The 18298-nt window shown below is 39.2% G+C and overlaps 1 protein-coding gene across 3 annotated transcripts in view; it reads left to right on the top strand.

Moving 5' to 3' along the window:
- The window catches only part of LOC106887941 (cTAGE family member 5-like), a 37208-nt gene extending 21685 nt beyond the window's left edge, over positions 1 to 15523 (top strand). For all 3 annotated transcript variants that reach the window (XM_014941753.1, XM_014941755.1, XM_014941754.1), the window contains 13 exons: positions 51 to 141; positions 1385 to 1523; positions 3794 to 3895; positions 5168 to 5228; positions 5583 to 5618; positions 6585 to 6652; positions 7366 to 7448; positions 7810 to 7941; positions 9825 to 9977; positions 11339 to 11473; positions 13609 to 13685; positions 14097 to 14322; positions 15051 to 15523. In XM_014941753.1, the coding sequence (XP_014797239.1) occupies positions 51 to 141; positions 1385 to 1523; positions 3794 to 3895; positions 5168 to 5228; positions 5583 to 5618; positions 6585 to 6652; positions 7366 to 7448; positions 7810 to 7941; positions 9825 to 9977; positions 11339 to 11473; positions 13609 to 13685; positions 14097 to 14322; positions 15051 to 15202 (1455 nt within the window). In that variant the 3' untranslated portion in view covers positions 15203 to 15523. The remainder of the gene's footprint in view (positions 1 to 50; positions 142 to 1384; positions 1524 to 3793; positions 3896 to 5167; positions 5229 to 5582; positions 5619 to 6584; positions 6653 to 7365; positions 7449 to 7809; positions 7942 to 9824; positions 9978 to 11338; positions 11474 to 13608; positions 13686 to 14096; positions 14323 to 15050) is intronic.
- The last annotated feature ends 2775 nt before the right edge of the window (positions 15524 to 18298 follow it).

Raw genomic sequence — 18298 nt, 5'->3', positions numbered from 1 at the left:
ACAATTTTTGCTGATCTTAAAAAGCTTATTTTTTTATATTTTGATTGTAGTTAAATGCTTGTTTAAAGACCTTGGAAACAGAAAGAGATCAAATGTATTCCAAACTGTCTGATGAAAATAAAGCTAAAGGAGAGCTTACAGGTAATCAAATGTTGTTTTACCTTCAAGATTAATAAGATGCCGCTTTTGTAAAGTGGAATTAGAGGCTGTAAGTATTACTTCCAGTAAAAACTGAATTACGTTTACATTAGTAGCTCTACTTGATTTTTAAAATGTCTGTTTAAGTTGCTCAGCTATTTTAAGTATTTGATTTTAGAGGTATAGCAATTGAAGTTGCTAAAGCACCATTTGCAAATTTTGTCATACTCTCTTAGAATATTCTATAAATGTTAAGTTACAGAATTAGAAATGCAAAGTGATATTAGTAAATATATAACACCTTCTTTACATAATTTCTGGATATGAAGGAATGGATTTTTAAAACCGTCCATTAAAAATGGTAGCTTAATTGTAATGAGTGTGTAATGGGTGCAAGCTCAATACTCCTTAAAATCCAAAATACTGTATTTAGAGAACTGAACCTAAAAGCATTTTGCTGTACTTTTTCCCTTTGTTGTGTAGGCTGTATTGAATTAAACTTTATGAAATGAAACACTGCCACTTCAGATTAAAGCCTGTAATTAGCTATTGCTTTCAGAAATAACAGCCAGCAGAGTAGCCATCACATTTGAATGTGCTGTGTTACTTGGGTGATGAAATTATCTGTAAAACTGTATTTTTCAGTTTTTTATAGTTCTTTAAACTGACTCTTTGTGTTAGTGTGTTTTCCAAATTGATTGTCTCATGAAGATACTTAAACTTACTCAAAGCTTTCTGTGTTTCTAGAAGAGACACATAGGGATAGTAAATAGGAAAAGAATGACTTTAATTGGGAAAGATAAGGTAGTTTGACCAATCTAAGTTATGCCTTCAGGCTACTGAGCAAGACCTTGAGTGGGTAAAACCGCATGAGTGTATGATAGTACTGATTTTACCCCTTCAGTTGAACAGTTACAATTATAAGAGCCCTAAATGAAAATTTATATTGTGAATTACAAAACTGCATTGTTTTCGAAGCAGCTTCAGAGCAAAGGCTAGATACATCCTCAGAGCTGCACTTTGTGACAGGTAGAAAGTATAGTTGCTGGTTTCCCGTCAAAAGGAGCAATATTGCTTCTCAATTTGTATAATTTTTTTGAACTATACTAACATACTATTGCTTATATTATTAAATCAACATAAGATCAAAGGTTTTTACAGACTTTCAGTGTACTAAAATATTTTAAATGTTTTAATTTTTGTAAATTTTGCATTATCCCAATATTATTATCTCTAAATTTGACAGAACGTATAGAAAACCTTCAAAGTCAGCAAGCTTCCTTGCAGTCTGAAAAGGAACGTTTTGAAAATGAAGTTCAAAAGCTTCAGCAGAAACTTAAAGTAATGACTGAGCTTTATCAAGAAAATGAAATGAAACTACACAGGTGCTGTGTCTTCTTTTTATATTCAATACTTACTGTTTGATTTGAATGTAACTCTTTGATTTGTGGGGTGGAAAATTACTGAAAATTTGAATACTGCTTTCCAGAGTTTTCTGAATTGTAAAGACCCTGTTATGTTACACCATCCTGTACGTTTGTCAACACAGTCATTTTATAGAAATTGTTTCCAGGAAAGTAGTGGTATATTATTTTAGGACTTTTCCACAAGCAAGTGTAGGAACAAAGATAAATAATGAATTTTTAATCTATGAAATAAGGTGGGTGAAGTTGAAAAGCTTCATTATTATTTTTTTAATTAAATTAAGATATGATGTAATGCAGTTGCTGAAAGAAAGATAATCAGTAGCTGCTTTAACTGTGAGGTATATTTTATATAGCAAAGAGAGACAGTAATGTCATCAGAGAAGTGATGCTGTACATAAAACTAAGCTTAAAGTTAAAACATAGGCAAGGTAACTGCTGTGGGTAAGCAACATAGAACCCCTGTGAGTCAGGCCTTCCTCATCCAGAAGGACAGAATTTTGGGACTGTACTATCTGCCTCATGGTCAGGATGATAGTGGGGGTTATAACTTACTGATTGAAATCAGAAATATGTTAAGGGCTAGAAATAAAGTTGATTGGAATGGGATGGGGCATGTAGTAACCTTCAGAAGTGTGTGTGTGGAGGGAGCAGGGGGCATCATTTTAGGGCACAAAGGTATAATGAGTTTTACTAGCCAGAAATTATTTCTTCAAGGAGGAGACATAATCTTGAAGGCAGCAAGCGAAGCAGCACAAGTCTTGATCCTGTACTGAGCAGTATGCAGGACCTTTTTAAAGTTTTGCTTTCAATAATCTGCTCTGTAGTATATATATTTATATAGATATTTGGCATCTTTGTAGATGTAACAAAACCTAGAAATGCACTACGTTAACATATGATGTTTAAAAAGGGGGAGGGGGAGTAGGAAGGAAACTATTAAAATGAAGCTATAACGGGGAGTCAGAAAGGAAAAATGTTTGCAGACTGTGTGGCTGATATTTAAAAATACCACACTGAAGCTCAGCAAATGTTTGCTGCTTATCAAAGATTTTAGAAAAGTCAAAAAGGAGTGGGGAGAAGCTGGTGTGATGAGATAGCAGAATGAAAGAAGCTGTTAGTATTAACAAGGCATCTTTTAAAAAGCTAGGTGTGCCAAACAAGGGAAATAGAAAAGTGTGAAATTAAGATTGAGTATAAAAGAAGTCTAAATCATACTCAAAAAATAATGATTTAGTTTGTTTGCTAAGGACCACTGTTTACAGGAAAATGACAACTTTATCCATTCAGGACTGTATGCAGCAGTAGTATCCATGTGTGTTCTGCAGAATTACCTTATGCATAACCTGCAATCTGGAATATGAGTTTTCTCTTCTGAAGTGCCTAATAAGGCTTAAAAAAAGAGGGGCCTGGAAAGAATTTTTTTTTAATAGCTAATAGCAACCTTTTTCTGCTCCAAAAAATTATTTTAAAATGCAAAAAAGTACCAGAACAAATCAGTGAAAGTTAGTGTAATTTGGTTTTTAGTTTGTTTGATTTGATTTCTGGCTGCTTTTTTTTTTCTCTCTCCCGTCCCAAATAGAAGGGTCGTTCAGCCTGGAAAAGAGAAGGCTCTAGGGAGACCTTACTGCAGCTTTCCAGTACCTAAAGGGGGCCTACAGGAAAGCTGGAGAGGGAGTCTTTGTTAGGGAGTGTAGTGATAGGACAAGGGGTAATGGTTCTAAACTGAAAGAGGGGAGATTCAGATTAGATATGAGGAAGAAATTCTTTACTGGGAGGATGGTGAGTCATTGGAACAGGTTGCCCAGAGAAGCTGTGGATGCCCCATCCCTGAAGGTGTTCAAGGCCAAGTTGGATGGGAAGCAACCTGGTCTAGTGGGAGACGTCCCTGCCCATGGCAGGGGTTGGACCTAGACAGTCTTTAAGGTCCCTTCCAACTCTAACCATTCTATGAAATGTTCTTTGGGAATATGGATTGTCTTCCAGATTCTTTTTAGGAATAGTGGTGATGTAATTGTTTCATATAGAGCAGTTAATGAACTGGATAAACTAATACGAATACAAACTGGTGCTATTTATGCCACTCCATATGTTGCCTATAAAACTCTTTATCTGGTTAAATACCATGTATTCATCACCCCTAAATAATTAGAGGATTTTTTCTTGACAGACCAACTACCAAACTGTTGACTTGAAACAGAATTAACCATAGTTTTTGAATTTTCTTGAAGGAAGCTGACAGTAGAAGAGAGAGAACGCCTACAGAAGGAAGAAAAGCTTTCTAAAGTAGATGAAAAAATTAATCATGCTGCTGAAGAACTAAATAGCTACAGGTAATTACAGATTTTAGTTGCTATAATCACTTGGCCCAAAGTGAACAAAAGGCAACAGGGAATTACTAAGAACACCAGTATAAGTGAATGTATTTTATTCCAGTTTTTTGTTTTGTGTGAGTGTATTACATGCTAGTTTTCTGTAGCAATACGTACTAAGGGAGCTTTTGCTGTGTTAAAATTGGGTATGGAAGATCACCAGCAGCCTTTCTTCCATTAGAGTGCTAATTGTATTGATGTGTTAGTTTTAATGGAATGGAGCTGTTGGTCTCTAATCTAGTTCCCTTTACTGAGCAGAGAGAAAAATAGGAAGTTAAGGGCATGCTGTGAAATGAATGCAATGTTCAGTTTTCCTATAGATCCTAACATGTTTATGTTGTATAGCTATTTCTGTATTTCTAAGCTTGTCAAGTAGTACCATTTTTTAGAAATCCTTTACTAAAATAACCTGGTGTGGGAATATTTTCTAAAGTTGTTTTTTAACTGCTTTGTTCTGTTTTGTGTTACACCAGTGGTGTACCTCCGGTTTGTTTCTGTGGTTTCTCGAACTATGGCATAATTTTTTAAGCTGTAATGTATATTTCCCATCTTCCTTCAATGTTTTGGGGGTATGGACTTTAACTGAATGATTCTGATCAACAGTGCTTCCTGAAGAGCTAGTTATAGGTTAATTCTTTCTCTAGAATGTAAAGTTCTTGTAGACGTTCTTCAGTATTCATACAGGAAGACAGTATACTCTTCTTGATTTACTCAGAATGTGAACTTTGTAGACATTTTAATTTTAAAGAGAAAATTAATGATGCAAATGTAGTGTAACTAACCAGGCTGTGCAGAGGGCAGCAGGCAGCAAGGGTGGCATCATTCTTTCTGTGCTCTTGACGTAACTTTTGTGCCAGTGACTGTCCCTCAGGAGTGACTGAGGCAGCCTGTGGCAGCGTGGTGCTCCAGCCACATTGGTACATTTGGGGAGCTGGGGGAGGCTGGCTGATAGGGCATATGTGGAGGGATATCCTTTATATTGGAAACATATTGCAGACCACTGAAAAGTTGGGGAGACACTGGGTTTGTTTCTGTTCTTTTGTTTACGTTCCTGTTTGCGCTAATCTAGGGCCTAGAATTCCCACTGCTGCTGTAATTTTTATGTATCCCGTGAGCCTAACTGACAATACTATCTTTTGGTTAAACAAAATCTTAATTATACCTTGTGTTTGCTGTTGTGTTTACTGTATTTAAAATTACTTTCCTCCACATTTTATTACAATTTTGTTACAGAGAGCGAGCAAAAGATCTTGAGGAAGAGCTCGAAAGAACCATTCGTTCTTACCAGAACCAGGTATGTGCTTTGTGTTACCATCGATGCCAAGTAGGATGGATGTTACTGGAACTGAAATACCACTTTCAGATAGGTTGTGATACTGTACTTGGCTTGATTTTGCTGGATGGGGTTTTTGCCTCTTTTTTTTTTTTTTTCCCCCCCCTTTCTTGATGCCATCTGGTTTTGGCTGACACAGTTTCATAGCAGAGATCATTTTAACTTAACTTATTTAAGATAATTTAACCTTATTAAAAATTTAAATTTTAAGTTTAGATGTCTCATTGGAAATTATCCATATACATTAAATTATCTAAATTATCTTAAATTTTCTTCTTCAGATCAATAATGATTTAATGAATCTCTTTTTCACAGATTACTTCACATGAGAAAAAAGCTCATGATAATTGGGTAAGTTCCAAATACTGAATATTCTAATCTTTGTGCATCTTCTTTTTCCGTCATTTGAATACCTTGCTTTATCACTTTTTTGTTTCTTATTAAAAACAGATAATTAACTCTAACCTGTCACCTTTAAACATACGAGTTTCTTGCAGAGATGCACAAAAGCATGTTAAAAATACTTGTATGATATGAAATAGTTGGAATAATTAAGCCAGATACCTATGAGCACAGTAGAACAATATTACAATATTATTTGCTGGAGCAATAAATCTGCTGGAATAACATGTTACCATTTAACAAGTGTGTGACATTTTGCTAATAATAAAAGCTTTTGGCCTCGTTTCAATGCCATTTTAATATTTTCCCTGGATGTACTTCACTCCTTTTATCTACTAATAGAAGACGTTATGTCCTGTGAGAACAGTATGTTCCATTGACAGCTCCCTAAGAATGTTGCTACAAAATCCATTTTTACCTTTTTTCCAAACAGGAAACTTTAAAATATCTCCTGACTAATACATTCTTCAGTTTCACAGAATGGTCTGTATAAGATAAAATCCTGTTAAAAGCTATGATGCTTTGTGGCCATAATTTTACATTTTTTTAAGCTATATAATTTAAAAAAATACCAAACTGTCTTCTGTAAAATTTGAGAGTTTAAATCTTGTAAATATTCTGTAGATGTTTCATAGAAGCTATAGCCAAAAAATTTCATTTCTGCAGTTTTAAGAATCTGCAGGAAAGCCATGTAATTCCTCAAAAACTTGGGTGGTAGAGCTGCTAATACCATTTGGTGATGTGTGTGAGGCTCTGTTTCATATGCTTTATACACAAGTCATATCTTTTGAAAATTTGGTCTGCGTGCTTCAGATAGAGGGGAAAAATGTTTTGTATCTAGGACCTGTCACATTTATGAAGCATTAAATTAATAAATAGCAATATCTAAGCATCTGATTTTTGTTCTCCCCAAAGCTAACAGCTCGAGCAGCTGAAAGACATCTCAATGATATTAAAAAAGAAAATGCACATAACAGACAAAAGTAAGTGCAGTCCCGATCAAATTCTAAGCAAATGCAGTTGGGCATGTGAGTATGTTTTGGATTTATGCAATTTGGTGTTTTCTAGACCTATGTTAATCAATTGTGGCCCAAACACAGAGCAGAAAGAGCACAGTTTTCCACGGGAGTTCTGAAAGAAAGGGAGTAATTTGAGCATTCCTGTAACGATAACGTGCAAGAAAGTAAGAACTTATTTCAGTACTTCACATAGTTCTTATTTCAAGAAAGAAGCAGAAGGTTTGGGGGGTTTGTTTTTTGTTTCTTTTCAATAAGTATATATTGCCCAGCTGTCATGGTTTCCTAATGATTTTACAGCTTATTTCAGAAGTTAATTCCGAGCGAAGAGATCAGGTGGTGGTGGTGGTGGTTGAGGGGAAACTTCAGCTGTGAAGTTAAATAGTATTTGGAATGCAGTTTAGAGTACTCATAAGAGTAATATGCTGGGAATTGTGACATCTAACATGGCACTTCAACTTCTGAATTACAATTTATATACAGCAGCATAGAGAAATACTTACCAAACTCTGAATTTAAGAGTTTCTGAGGCATCCTTGGTCTCTTTTCTTTCTATTTAGGGAATAAAATACCTTGCTCTGTTAACCCTTTAAGTAGAAAGTCTAGCAATAAACAGTGCAGTCTTGTAAAATTCTTAGCACTTTTTGGTTATTTACTACTTTTTTGTTGCTTATTTGCAGATTAACTGAAGCAGAATTTAAACTTGACCTTTTAGAAAAAGATCCTTATGCTCTTGATGTGCCAGTTAGACCATTTGGCAGAGGTACAGTATTGAATTGTAAAATAGAGCCCAATTGTTTTGGTTTATGGTTTTGTTTCCTAAGACCACACATACGTAATTGTTTGAAAACTAGCTTGTCCATGTGTATGTACAAATAACAGTCATTTAAAAGAATAATTGGGTCATAAGTGACTCTAGGTCACGTTGAGTATTTTGTTGAAACTAAGAGTGTTTATAGCATTGAAGAGAGTAGACTAGGAATATGATACACATGGTAATTAGAGCACAGTTTTCATTTCACTTAGACAATTTAGTTTTAAACTTCACCTGAGAAGTTAATTACTTTATACAGTTTGCTAAACTAAATATTGTGAACTTGAGTATTTTGTTTTAACTGTTCCAGAGCATTCCCCATATGGACCCTCACCAATGGGCCGGCCTTCATCTGAAACAAGAGCTTTTCTTTCCCCTCCAACTTTATTGGAGAGTCCTTTAAGGCTTTCACCTATGCTTCCAGGTGGAGGAGGAGGAAGAGGTACAATTCTTAAACTTGAAAACGTATCTATCCTGGATTTCTCTCTCCTCAACTATAAACCTGTCACACCTTTTCCTCTTGCTGGTGACAAAAACTAGTAAAACAACCACTTCAATATAAGCAGTTAATTGGACAAACTCTTCCTGTTTTTCAGCTTACTTCTAAAGCTGTCTAACGTGTAACAGTAAAATGGAAAATTTAGTTGCTACTGTTAGGTTGGTCAGTGGATTCACTTTAGAAGCATAGACTGAGAAAAGTGAAGAGCCAAACTTAGTCTTGGTTTATTTCTTGGACAAACGGGGTTCTGCTGAAATGAACTTAGAATTTTAAACTAAGCAATAGTGGATTAGTTTTCTGAGGAAAGAATACTGCTACTTCCATCTCATTGGTCTACAGTCAGTGAGAGGAGAGGGTACCTGTGTTGTCAAAGAGGTGAGACAGTTTTATTGGGTGTCGTGACACTAGAAAGTCACTGATATTCAGTAAATTGTTTTCCTCTCTTTGTTCTAAATTTGAGGCAGCCATTATATATGGAGACAGTATCTTCCATAGTAGTGAAAGGGACAGGAAGGTTGTGTGTAAGGAGTAGAATTCAGAGATTGAGGAGTAGGTGAAAGCAAGCCATAGTGTCATGGGTTGTAAGGGAAGAAAAACACTGTTCATTCATATTTTTGAGGTTGATGGAAATAGTATAGATAAATGCTAGAGTGGAGTTCAGCATCTGTTATAGGTAATAAAGAAGCTAGTATTTAATTTACTGTTACACCCATTGAAACCTGTACTCATTTTATGGGAAACTTGTCTTAAGTGTCTCTTCTATAAGCATTTCACTAATCAACACTGATTTTTTCAAAGACCAGCATGGACTGTTTATTTACTTTAATTCTTTGTAAAAAGCATATTCAGGTGTATATGAAAATTGATTCATTTTCTAAGTCAGAAAAGCTGAGATTGAACATTCAACTGTAGCTGCACCACATGCAAGCAAAAGCATACTTGACAATTTATTTTTATAGAGACAGTAAATAGTGAAACTGAGCCATCCAATGGATCTTTAAATTGTAGCTCAGCTGTTGCTGGTGAAGAAGAGTGAAAACTGGATTTCAGGATGCAGTTTTAGCAAGGCATAACTACTGTCCATTTCATAATGGAGCACTAATGTAACTTGGGCAGATTAAACAAATCATGTGATTAAATAATGCCAGCTCCAGAGCAATTATAGTGCTCATCTCACTTTACACAAGACACCAAATGGCTTCAAATTTTAGGTTGAATTTTAGGATAGAGAGTTAGAGAATGAGACTTGAATTCAGTATTTCTATAATTTTTCAGACCAAGTCTATTTTAAAGGAAACTTGCAACCTAAAATCACTCGTTGTTAGAGTTTATCTTGCACTTGGTTATTTGTTGACGTGGTCTTTTGTTGTTTTTTCTTGAATAAAGAATTAGAAAGAACCAGAAGAGTGAATGTAATGTGGATCTTTTCTTATGATGAGGGTAACTTTCAGTTTGCTGATTTTTAGTTGGATTCATAACAGGTTTTTTAGCATTGAGAAGATTTATCTTGAGGACACTAGTTTCTCTGATTCGAACAAAACAAAACTCTTAAAATGATTTTTTTTTTTTTTTTAATGGAGGTACTCCAGATTGCACTCTTTTTGAACTAAGACTTTTTCATTCTGAACAAACCTTTTAAACACTTCTAGTAAACATAACTGGTCATCAGCAAACAGGTGGAGAGTCCTGTGGAGCCATGCACCTCTTGTATCTTGACAGTGTTGGCATTCCGTGATTTTGTTTCACTGTTTTCAGACTTAATGAAGAAAGCCGTGATAGAGTATTCAAAATACCTGGGTAAATAACTATCTGATTTCTTTGATTAGGATCCAGAGGACCACCTGCCATGTATGAAGCTGGTAACGAAAGAGGAGAGCTGAGTTCTGATAGATTAACTGATCCCCACAGACCACCGTCAGATACTGGATCCCTGTCTCCTCCTTGGGACAGAGAACGCAGGATAGTTCTGCCTCCACCAGGTATAAAAATCTGCTTACCTACTGTGTTTATGGAAAATGGGAGTTTTCTGACTTGCAGGGGTATATATATAAGTATTTTTTGCTTAAAAATACGAGGTGTTTTCTTGGAACTAGAAGTGCAACTGCACTGAAAAGTTTTTTATAATAGTAGCTTTTTTGCCCCTTCTTGAATTGTGGGGTTCACTTGCACTTCTTCTATGCTAGCTTTTGAATATATATTTGTACTGGCAGTGTACAGTCAACTGTTTGTTTCAGCATTTTACTGAAGATTTGTTTAGTGCACCAAAAGACCCGTCTGTTCTGAATAATTAATAAGAGATTTGAGAAAGTAAAATGTTTTAAAGGCACATTAGCCATAAATAAATAAATACATGCTATCTAATGTTGAAAAACACTATGTTTTTCAGAAAAACATTTATATTGATAGTAAAGGAGTACCATAGTACAGTCATCCTGTTTTTTCATGTTGATACTGCTTCTTTGATAATTAAAAATAACAAAATCAGTCTTTGCTCTCACTTCTTCAGCTAAACATCTGTATTGCACATTATCACTCAATGAAGAGAGAGTTGAATCAAAGAGGATACTACTGATATTTCTCAAGTAAACAGTGCAGGGGAAGGACAACCTTCCTGTATACCTGTAATAAAGAAGCAAAAATGCTACAAGTTTAAAAAAAAAATTAGGTAAAGTACACAGATTTAAGTACCCCAGTTATTAGACTGTAGTTACTATACATCTGTGTGAAAGCCTGATTATAAAACTCAAAGTGCACTCAGGATACAGTTCCTCATTTGCCAGATTTGCCCTATTGACAGGGCACTGTAGAGAGATGGTCTTGTCTCTGTGACCCGAGTTCTTACCCGTCTTTGCACTTGGATCTCACTGACTCAGTTTGTCTTGTAGCTGCATGATTGTTTGCTAGATCTGATGCAAGAAAGTTGGTGGGAGCACATCACAGCACTATGAAGTGTAATGGAAAACAGCACTTTTATCTAAGAGTAGCTTAAAATGTGTAGTAACTTATTTGCCTTTGACCTTGATTGCTCTGCTGAGCCTTTGTTTCAAGGCCCCACTCTGTAGAACTGAAGCAATCATAACTTTCACAACTCTACTGTATGCTAAACCAAAAATCAATGAGCTTTCTTTTTTGCAGCTTCTGAGGAACATAAGCTATAGTACATACTTGGTGGAATTCCTATGTTTGGGGTTTTTTAAGATTTGCTTGCTCACCCTGATTAGTAGTCACTTGGGATATTTACAAGAGCAAATGATATCCAGGGAATTTTGCTGGTCTGAGATTATATGGAATCAAGGGAATAAATCTTCACTGTCCTGTTTTGTGATTTCTTCATTGTCAGTTGAGCCTTACACTGATCCAGTTCCTCCTCCTCCTCGAAGACAAGAAAGATTTTTCCCTAATCCTCCAAATACTGGAAGACTTTCCGGACCAGCAGAACTACGAAGTTACAACGTGCAGTCTTTTGATAAAACAGGTGGGAATTGCTTCCATGATACTATCAAATGGAAAATCTCAGTATAGGTTGACCACACGTAGTAAGCCATGGTAAGAGGACAACTTTATAGCTACCACAGACCTGATGTTCCATTGTGTAAAGACATTTATAACACCTGCTGGCCTTGATGCAATCTGTCCCTGTTACCAGCAATAGCAGTCTCTTCTTGGGTGGATGGGATTCATGGAATGGTAGGCATGAGGCATTTTTTTTGTCCACCTTCACTGTTCTGTGTGTTAACCATTCAGGCTTGGCCTTAAGCCTGTTTTTGCCCCTCCCAGGAGGCTTAATGCAGCATTAAAAGAAAACCTTTACTTTTAAAACCTTTATTTGCATTTCCATGATGCTTCTGGTAAAGTCAGAAAGATTTCAATTCAGTAAGACTGAAAGAATAACAGCAAAATTTTCAAATATCCACTGGCTTTGCTTACTGAGCTAGAAGGTCCTGAGGCTGCCTCCTTCATACTGTTCACCAAACTTGCAGCTTTTTGTAGTTCACAGTGCAGTTGCCCCCAGCTTGGTCACACGTTCCACTGACCCACAAGTACCATTTCTTTTAAATTGACCAATTGTGTAAATTCTAGTTTGTGATACTTAGCAACAGCCAGAAGCTCAGAGGCAAAGTTTTGGTGACTTCAACCTTATGACTGAAACAGTTTAAGAGCTTAAAGCCTAATACTTCCTAAACAGTTTTCATCCTTATTTAATGCCTCGTAAGTCACAGGTGTCTGAGTCATCAGCTCAGCTGGAGCCATGAAACTCACAACAGCAACTTTGCCACCCAATATCCAGTTACTCATATGATTAGTAGTGAGTTATCATCTTTGTCACCCAGTTTCTGGGCACTGAAAGAGAGAACCTTTGATACTTGGTGTCGTAACTGGGAACGCTGAATTCTGTGGAAGGTTAAAGGTTCAGGCTTTAAAAGGAACTGCTTCTGTAGAGCCTTTCTACCCCCTTTCCCAAGACTCTGTGTTTCACTTCTGCTTTCTAATACTTTGTGTTCCACAGAGGTCTCTCCTAACACCTGGGTGCTGACTGAGGGGCAGGAGAGGTGCAGTCTTTGCACTCACGTGGTGCATCCATTTTTAGCCTTTTCCTCAACTGCTGCCAAGCAACAATTAAACAAATTCTAAAAAGTGTATTCAGTTCCTGGGCAGTTCAAAACCTGCTTGCCCTACAAGGTTTTGGGTAACCTTGCTGCCAGCATTTAAGCAGGTCATTAAGCATATGCGAATGTTGCTTCTTAGAAGCATGTAATTTCACTAGAATTGGGTGAGTATTTGTAAAAAAATTGGAAAAACTCGAAAAAAATCAACCTCAAGACCTACCCACCACCCACAACACATCTGACAGCACTGAAATCCAGGCTCCACCTCTAAAGAGTGAATGAGCTACACTTTCTCAGCAAGATGATCAAAATGTTATTTAGAGTGAAGGAAATGATGTGCATCTCCCTAAGCTGAGGTGGCTGACTCTCCTAAAACTTTCAACTTGAGGCAGGTACCCAGAGCAGGAAAGTCCTTGTGAGAAAAAAAAAAAAGACTTAAAAGCTTGACAGAGTTTGTGAGCAACTTTACAAGGATTTAAAATGGAAAGTGTTGTGCAACCAAAGCATCAAGGCATGAATATTCTCTGTGTGACATCAGCAGTTGAAATGCTTCAGATTGTTAAGTAACAATATCTCCAACAAAGACGTGGTCTCTGTGCCAAGAGCGTGTCGTAGCGCAGTTGGTCCCGGAGTGGAACTTAACCAAAGAAATAAAATTTTAGCAGGAGGGAGGGGGACTGGAACTACTGTGGTGGTGTTAAGATGTACTGCTAGGAAAGCGCACTTGTAATTTCTAAAAATACTAAAATGGAAAAAAAAAAAAGTCTTGTTTGGATACAGGAAACTTTGGTAAAAGCTGGAACCTTGTAATTCATGTGCAGCCTGTAGAGAAGTTGGAGAAAATACTCAGGCACATGTTTGTGTTCCTCAGTTGTCTTTCAGCCTGCAGAGCATTTGCTTAGTGCCATGATGCTTTTTTTTTCTTGCCTATGTATCTTGACTTGAGGTAAAAAGTACTGTAATCCATGGTGGACTGAACAACTTGTTTAACTTTTGCCTACAGATGGACAGATATCTTCAGAAAATAGCCCACAAACAGAACCAAGTGGAAATGAAATGAAAGATCATTCTAACCTTAGCGTAAGTAGCTAAACAGAATCTTGATTTAAAGAAGCTTTAATGTGCTGTAAAATATTTAGGAAAATGTGTTTATAGTACATTGGTCATGTTATATTGCACTGTGCAGTCAAAAGTATACACAGAATTTTATAATTTGATCATAGCACTTACTGTCTTGTGAATTAATTCTCATGTATGACTAATACAAATCCCTGTTGAAGATTAATTAAAACCCAAAAGATGAAACTGTGGCTGAGGTGATGGTGGGTGCACACAGATAGCCCTGCTCAGGCTTGTGCCATCACTCAAGCAGAGTTGGAAGCAGCTGTTGGCAAGTGTGATGTTGTACCCCAAAGCAGGCCTGATGGACTGGAGCTGTTCCCTCTCCTTATCCCCTTCCCCAAGCTCACTCCCCTCTTTTCACTGTTGCAGAACTCGCTGCCTGACCAGTCCTCGGCACCTGAAAGCGAAGCTGTTGGTTCAGGGTTTGCTCCTCCACCTTTCCCTCCAGTGCGACCTCCGTTCATGCCTATGGATCCCAGAGGGCCGTTCATGAGACGAGGACCTCCTTTTCCTCCCCCTCCTCCTGCCGGCATGTACGGACCACGGGAATGTTTTCCAGTACGAGACTTTGGGCTTCCGCGCCCTCCAATGCCAAGTACGTAGCTTCTCCCAGCATTTCCTTCTCTGCAGGCAGGGAGTTATCACACTGGGTGAACACTTAAACCTTTATGGGCACATACTGCTTACAACTGGGAGCATCTTTTCTGGTGAAGGTTATTTGTACCCTTTCTTCTTCACAGTAGCTCATACTTTGAGCAGCCTGGTCTAGTAGGAAGTGTCCTTGCCCAGAGCAGGGGGGTTGGAACTAGGTGGTCTTTAAGGTCCCTTGCAACCTAAACCATTCTATGATATTGATAATATTTTCACAAATATTAGCTTTGGCTGACAAATACGCATACACACACTGTCCAGCACTTAAAGGGTTCTTTTTTGGGGTAGAAAAGCCAGTAGATTCTTACTTTAATCTTTTTCCTCCTACAAGGTTGCGTCATAAAGTTCCATCCTTTAGCTTGGAGGTATTGCTGGTGTCCACACAAAAGCATGCTATTTGGCACGCAATTACTTGTTAATTGATTTTCTTTGGAGTTTGCATTAGTGGAGCAGGATTTGTCAGACTGAAGGGCCGTTTCTGCCTCTTGCTGTTCTCAGCTTAACCTGTGAAGAACTGAACAGTTATTTTCCAAAGTAGCTGTGAGGTTGTACAGCTCGGGGCTGCCACCGCAGAGCAGAGGTGATGGTGGCAGCAGCCCAGTGACAGCAGTGAGTGGCTGTTCCTGCTGCTGTGATATTGATGGTAACTGCCCCGCTCTGATTCCTTCACAGTAAGAACCCCCTTTCCCATGAGATCTTACCCTCACTATCCGCCGCCACGACCCGGATTTATGCCGCCACCACCCCCTCCTGAACACAGAGCTGAACCACCTCAGTCCAGCCCATCCCCTGCAGAACCACCCGAACCACCACAGGAGACCTGACAGTCACAGGGGCAACGCGCTGTACCCTTCCTCTACTCCTCTCATGGCATCTTCCCTTCAATTCTCAGGATAGTACTTTGTAAATAAAGAATGAGATAAGTATGAATATTGTGAATAAGTGATTTCCACTGTACAATAGTCATTTTAAATTAAGTATTTCTAACTTGAGTAATCTCTTCAGAGGTGTATAAAAGTCCAAGCTGCTTTATCCTTGTTTAGCTGTACAGGGGATTCTCTGCATGCCAAAAGTGATGCTTGCTGCTTTATGGATAGAATGTGAAAAGAAATGGAAACAGTTAATAAAAGTCTACTGAAAATGGAGGCAGTGTCACTGTTCATGTGGTGCTGGGGAAGTAGCTGAAGTGCAGAGGAATTAACACTGCTCCCTACCACACACATACTCTGTTAATGACCTGGTAGGCAGCCTCTCAGAGCTTTGCAAAGTGGCAGTTGTCCCACCCATACAGAGGGAGTACAAGTCTTCAGATTTTAACACTGGCCTTTGGGAAGCTGGTGGGACCAAAAAAACCACTTCTAATTCCTTCAGCTCTGTCCTCAGGGAGCGGTTGGGATTTAGCAACAAACTGGACAGAGGATGGGGCAGGAGCTCATCCCAACAGCATACAGGCAATGAATCCTGCAAGGCAGAACTTATTTCTTGTCTACAACAAGCCCAGAAGCCAGTACACCCCATACATGTAGCAAAAAAAAAAAAAAAAGGCAACAAAAAGGGTCAAGAATGTGCTGCTGTGGCAAACATTTAAAAAAACCACCAAACATACATACCGTTTTAGACCTGAATTGTGTCCATGCATTTGGCTTCATAAAAAAGCAGAATTAAAAGTCATGATATAGTTTGCTGCTTGTTTCTTATAATTAATAATTTTGAATGCCTACAGAAGCATTTGGTGTGTTGTCTCCTCCTCCTCTCCCCAGGAGGTGACTATTTGCTGCTTCCCTTGTGCACCGCCCGTGTCCCCGCAGCCAAGACCTGGGATGGGGACCCAGCCTGGATCCCTTTTCCTGACTCCTGGGCAGTCCAAAGACTTCTGCTGGAAGCCGTTGGCTCTTCTGGCAGTTCAGCTTCAAATGGAAACCCGTGTCATTACTCAGAGTGCGGGCAGGTGGTAAGGGACTCTTTAAGATAAATAAAGGAGGAAACTTTTTTTAGCCAGCCCCTGCCAAAACACAGCTGCCACCCCCCCGCTTCTCTGCACACACACGACCTGCAGTTTCAGCCTCTAATACAAATGCAGCCACCACACCCCATAATGAGCAGGTCGGAAGAAAACCCTCCAGCCCACTTCTTTTTAATTGCTCAGGTCAGGTCTGCCAAGGGAAAGGAGCTTTTTCTTTCTGTGGCCCCCACTTCTACCGCTACTGCCACAGAGACTCATTTCAGCCGCAGAGCTCTCCCATGGCTCCTCCTTCCAATTTATTCTCCATCCTCTTCCTCATTGAGTCCTCAAGGGACATTTATAGGCCTCTGTACTCAAGCCATCCAGCAACAAATTGGACAACAGACTTTGTAAAGCATCACCAGTGTTAAGCTAAACAGCCACTAAAACAATTTAACTCAGCTGTTGCATCATTTTTAGCCAATCAGTTGCTTTCTAAAGGCTCTAAGTTTGCCGAAAGGCTTCACCAGGATTCTGAAAGGGACGATGTGGTTTTACCCTCGCCCTTCCTGTCAGTCCGAGGACCAACCAGAGCTGCCAGCTGTCACCTTGTCCCCGTGGGCAGAACCAGGGGAGAGCACTGAGGTCCTCAGTTCGACAGTAACTGCCACCAGAAGAACCCTTTTATCCAACTCACACTAAGATTATATATGTAGCTATATCTTTATGAACAGTGTTTGCTCTGTGTGGGTTAAATACTTGTTCTAGCTTGTAACGAAGTTAACTGTCTGCAAAAAAAATCCATTCTTCCTCCACCAAAACAATCTGCTCTGTGCCCACAGAGATCCCGGCAGCTGCAGGCAGCTCAGCAGTAGGCTGGGCTGAGGCGGGACAAGCCCCTGGAGAAAACAGAATCATTTCAGACTTCCCCCCCCCAGTAATAGCCCACAATTTTATCTGCAGACAAGCAATTTTAAAACAAGCTGGGATTTACGCCCTGGTGCAGTAACCCCACAGAGGTGTTTAGAGGGGTTTAAGGGAGAAGGGTGACACGAGCGCCCATGGGGTGAAGCCCTTGTCCCATCCCCTCCAAAAGAAAAGGCATCTGGTTTTAACAAGGGAGGGCTTGCCTTCCAGCTCCCTGCTGCTACATGTAGGACACAGCAAGACGAGCTTGACATCACCGACTCTTCAGGAAAAAAACAAGGAAAAACCACACACACAACACAATCTAAAAATCCCCTTTGGGATGACACAAACTCAAAGTCATTTCAGAGTCCCAGGGAGCGTGGCCCCACTCCAAACACACCTGCACTCTCCCCAGTAGGACCATCTGACCTTTCCTAACACTTGATTTCCAATTGCTTCAGCCCCTTCCCCCTGGCATCGCTAACTCAGGTTACTGCTAAAAATACACACAACCAACAAAACCAGCTCTTACTTATTTCTAAGAGCACAGCACCATCAGCAGCGTGTTGCTCCAACGCCACTCCAGGCGTGGGTTTCACCACTCTCTTCACGCCTCGCTGGGCTCCCCGTAGGTGTAACACACACGGACCACTATCATCTTTCTTAATTACACTGACTCGGGGCCTGGAACAGGCGCCGTTCCCAGGGATTGGACCTCAGACCACAGGGAAAGGCAGAGCAGGAGTAACCACTACCCCTTGGTACAGCCGGCTGTAACCGCAGTGAGTGGGACTGCGCATCTCCCTGCCATCCGCGAGTGGCCCCTTCCTCCTGCTCTCTATCTTACCTCTCAAGATTAAGTTAATTAAAAGCAAGGCGGAAATTAGGTTAGCCTAAAATGAGAAACACATTTACGTAACAGAAAACAGGTAAACAAGGCACTTTCCACAGTTACCCACAGGGACACAGCGCTCGCCGGAGGGACAATTAACATCCTGCACCTCTGTTCAACCTGGAGGCCACGGCATCCCCTTCAGGAAGCTGCACAGACAAAGAGCCAAAAAGTTTG

Source organism: Calidris pugnax, unplaced genomic scaffold, assembly GCF_001431845.1.
Source record: "Calidris pugnax isolate Ruff unplaced genomic scaffold, ASM143184v1 scaffold56, whole genome shotgun sequence".
Taxonomy (NCBI): Eukaryota; Metazoa; Chordata; class Aves; order Charadriiformes; family Scolopacidae; genus Calidris; species Calidris pugnax.
The sequence above is the reverse complement of the archived record's forward strand: the minus strand, read 5'-3'. Positions and strand labels throughout refer to the sequence as shown.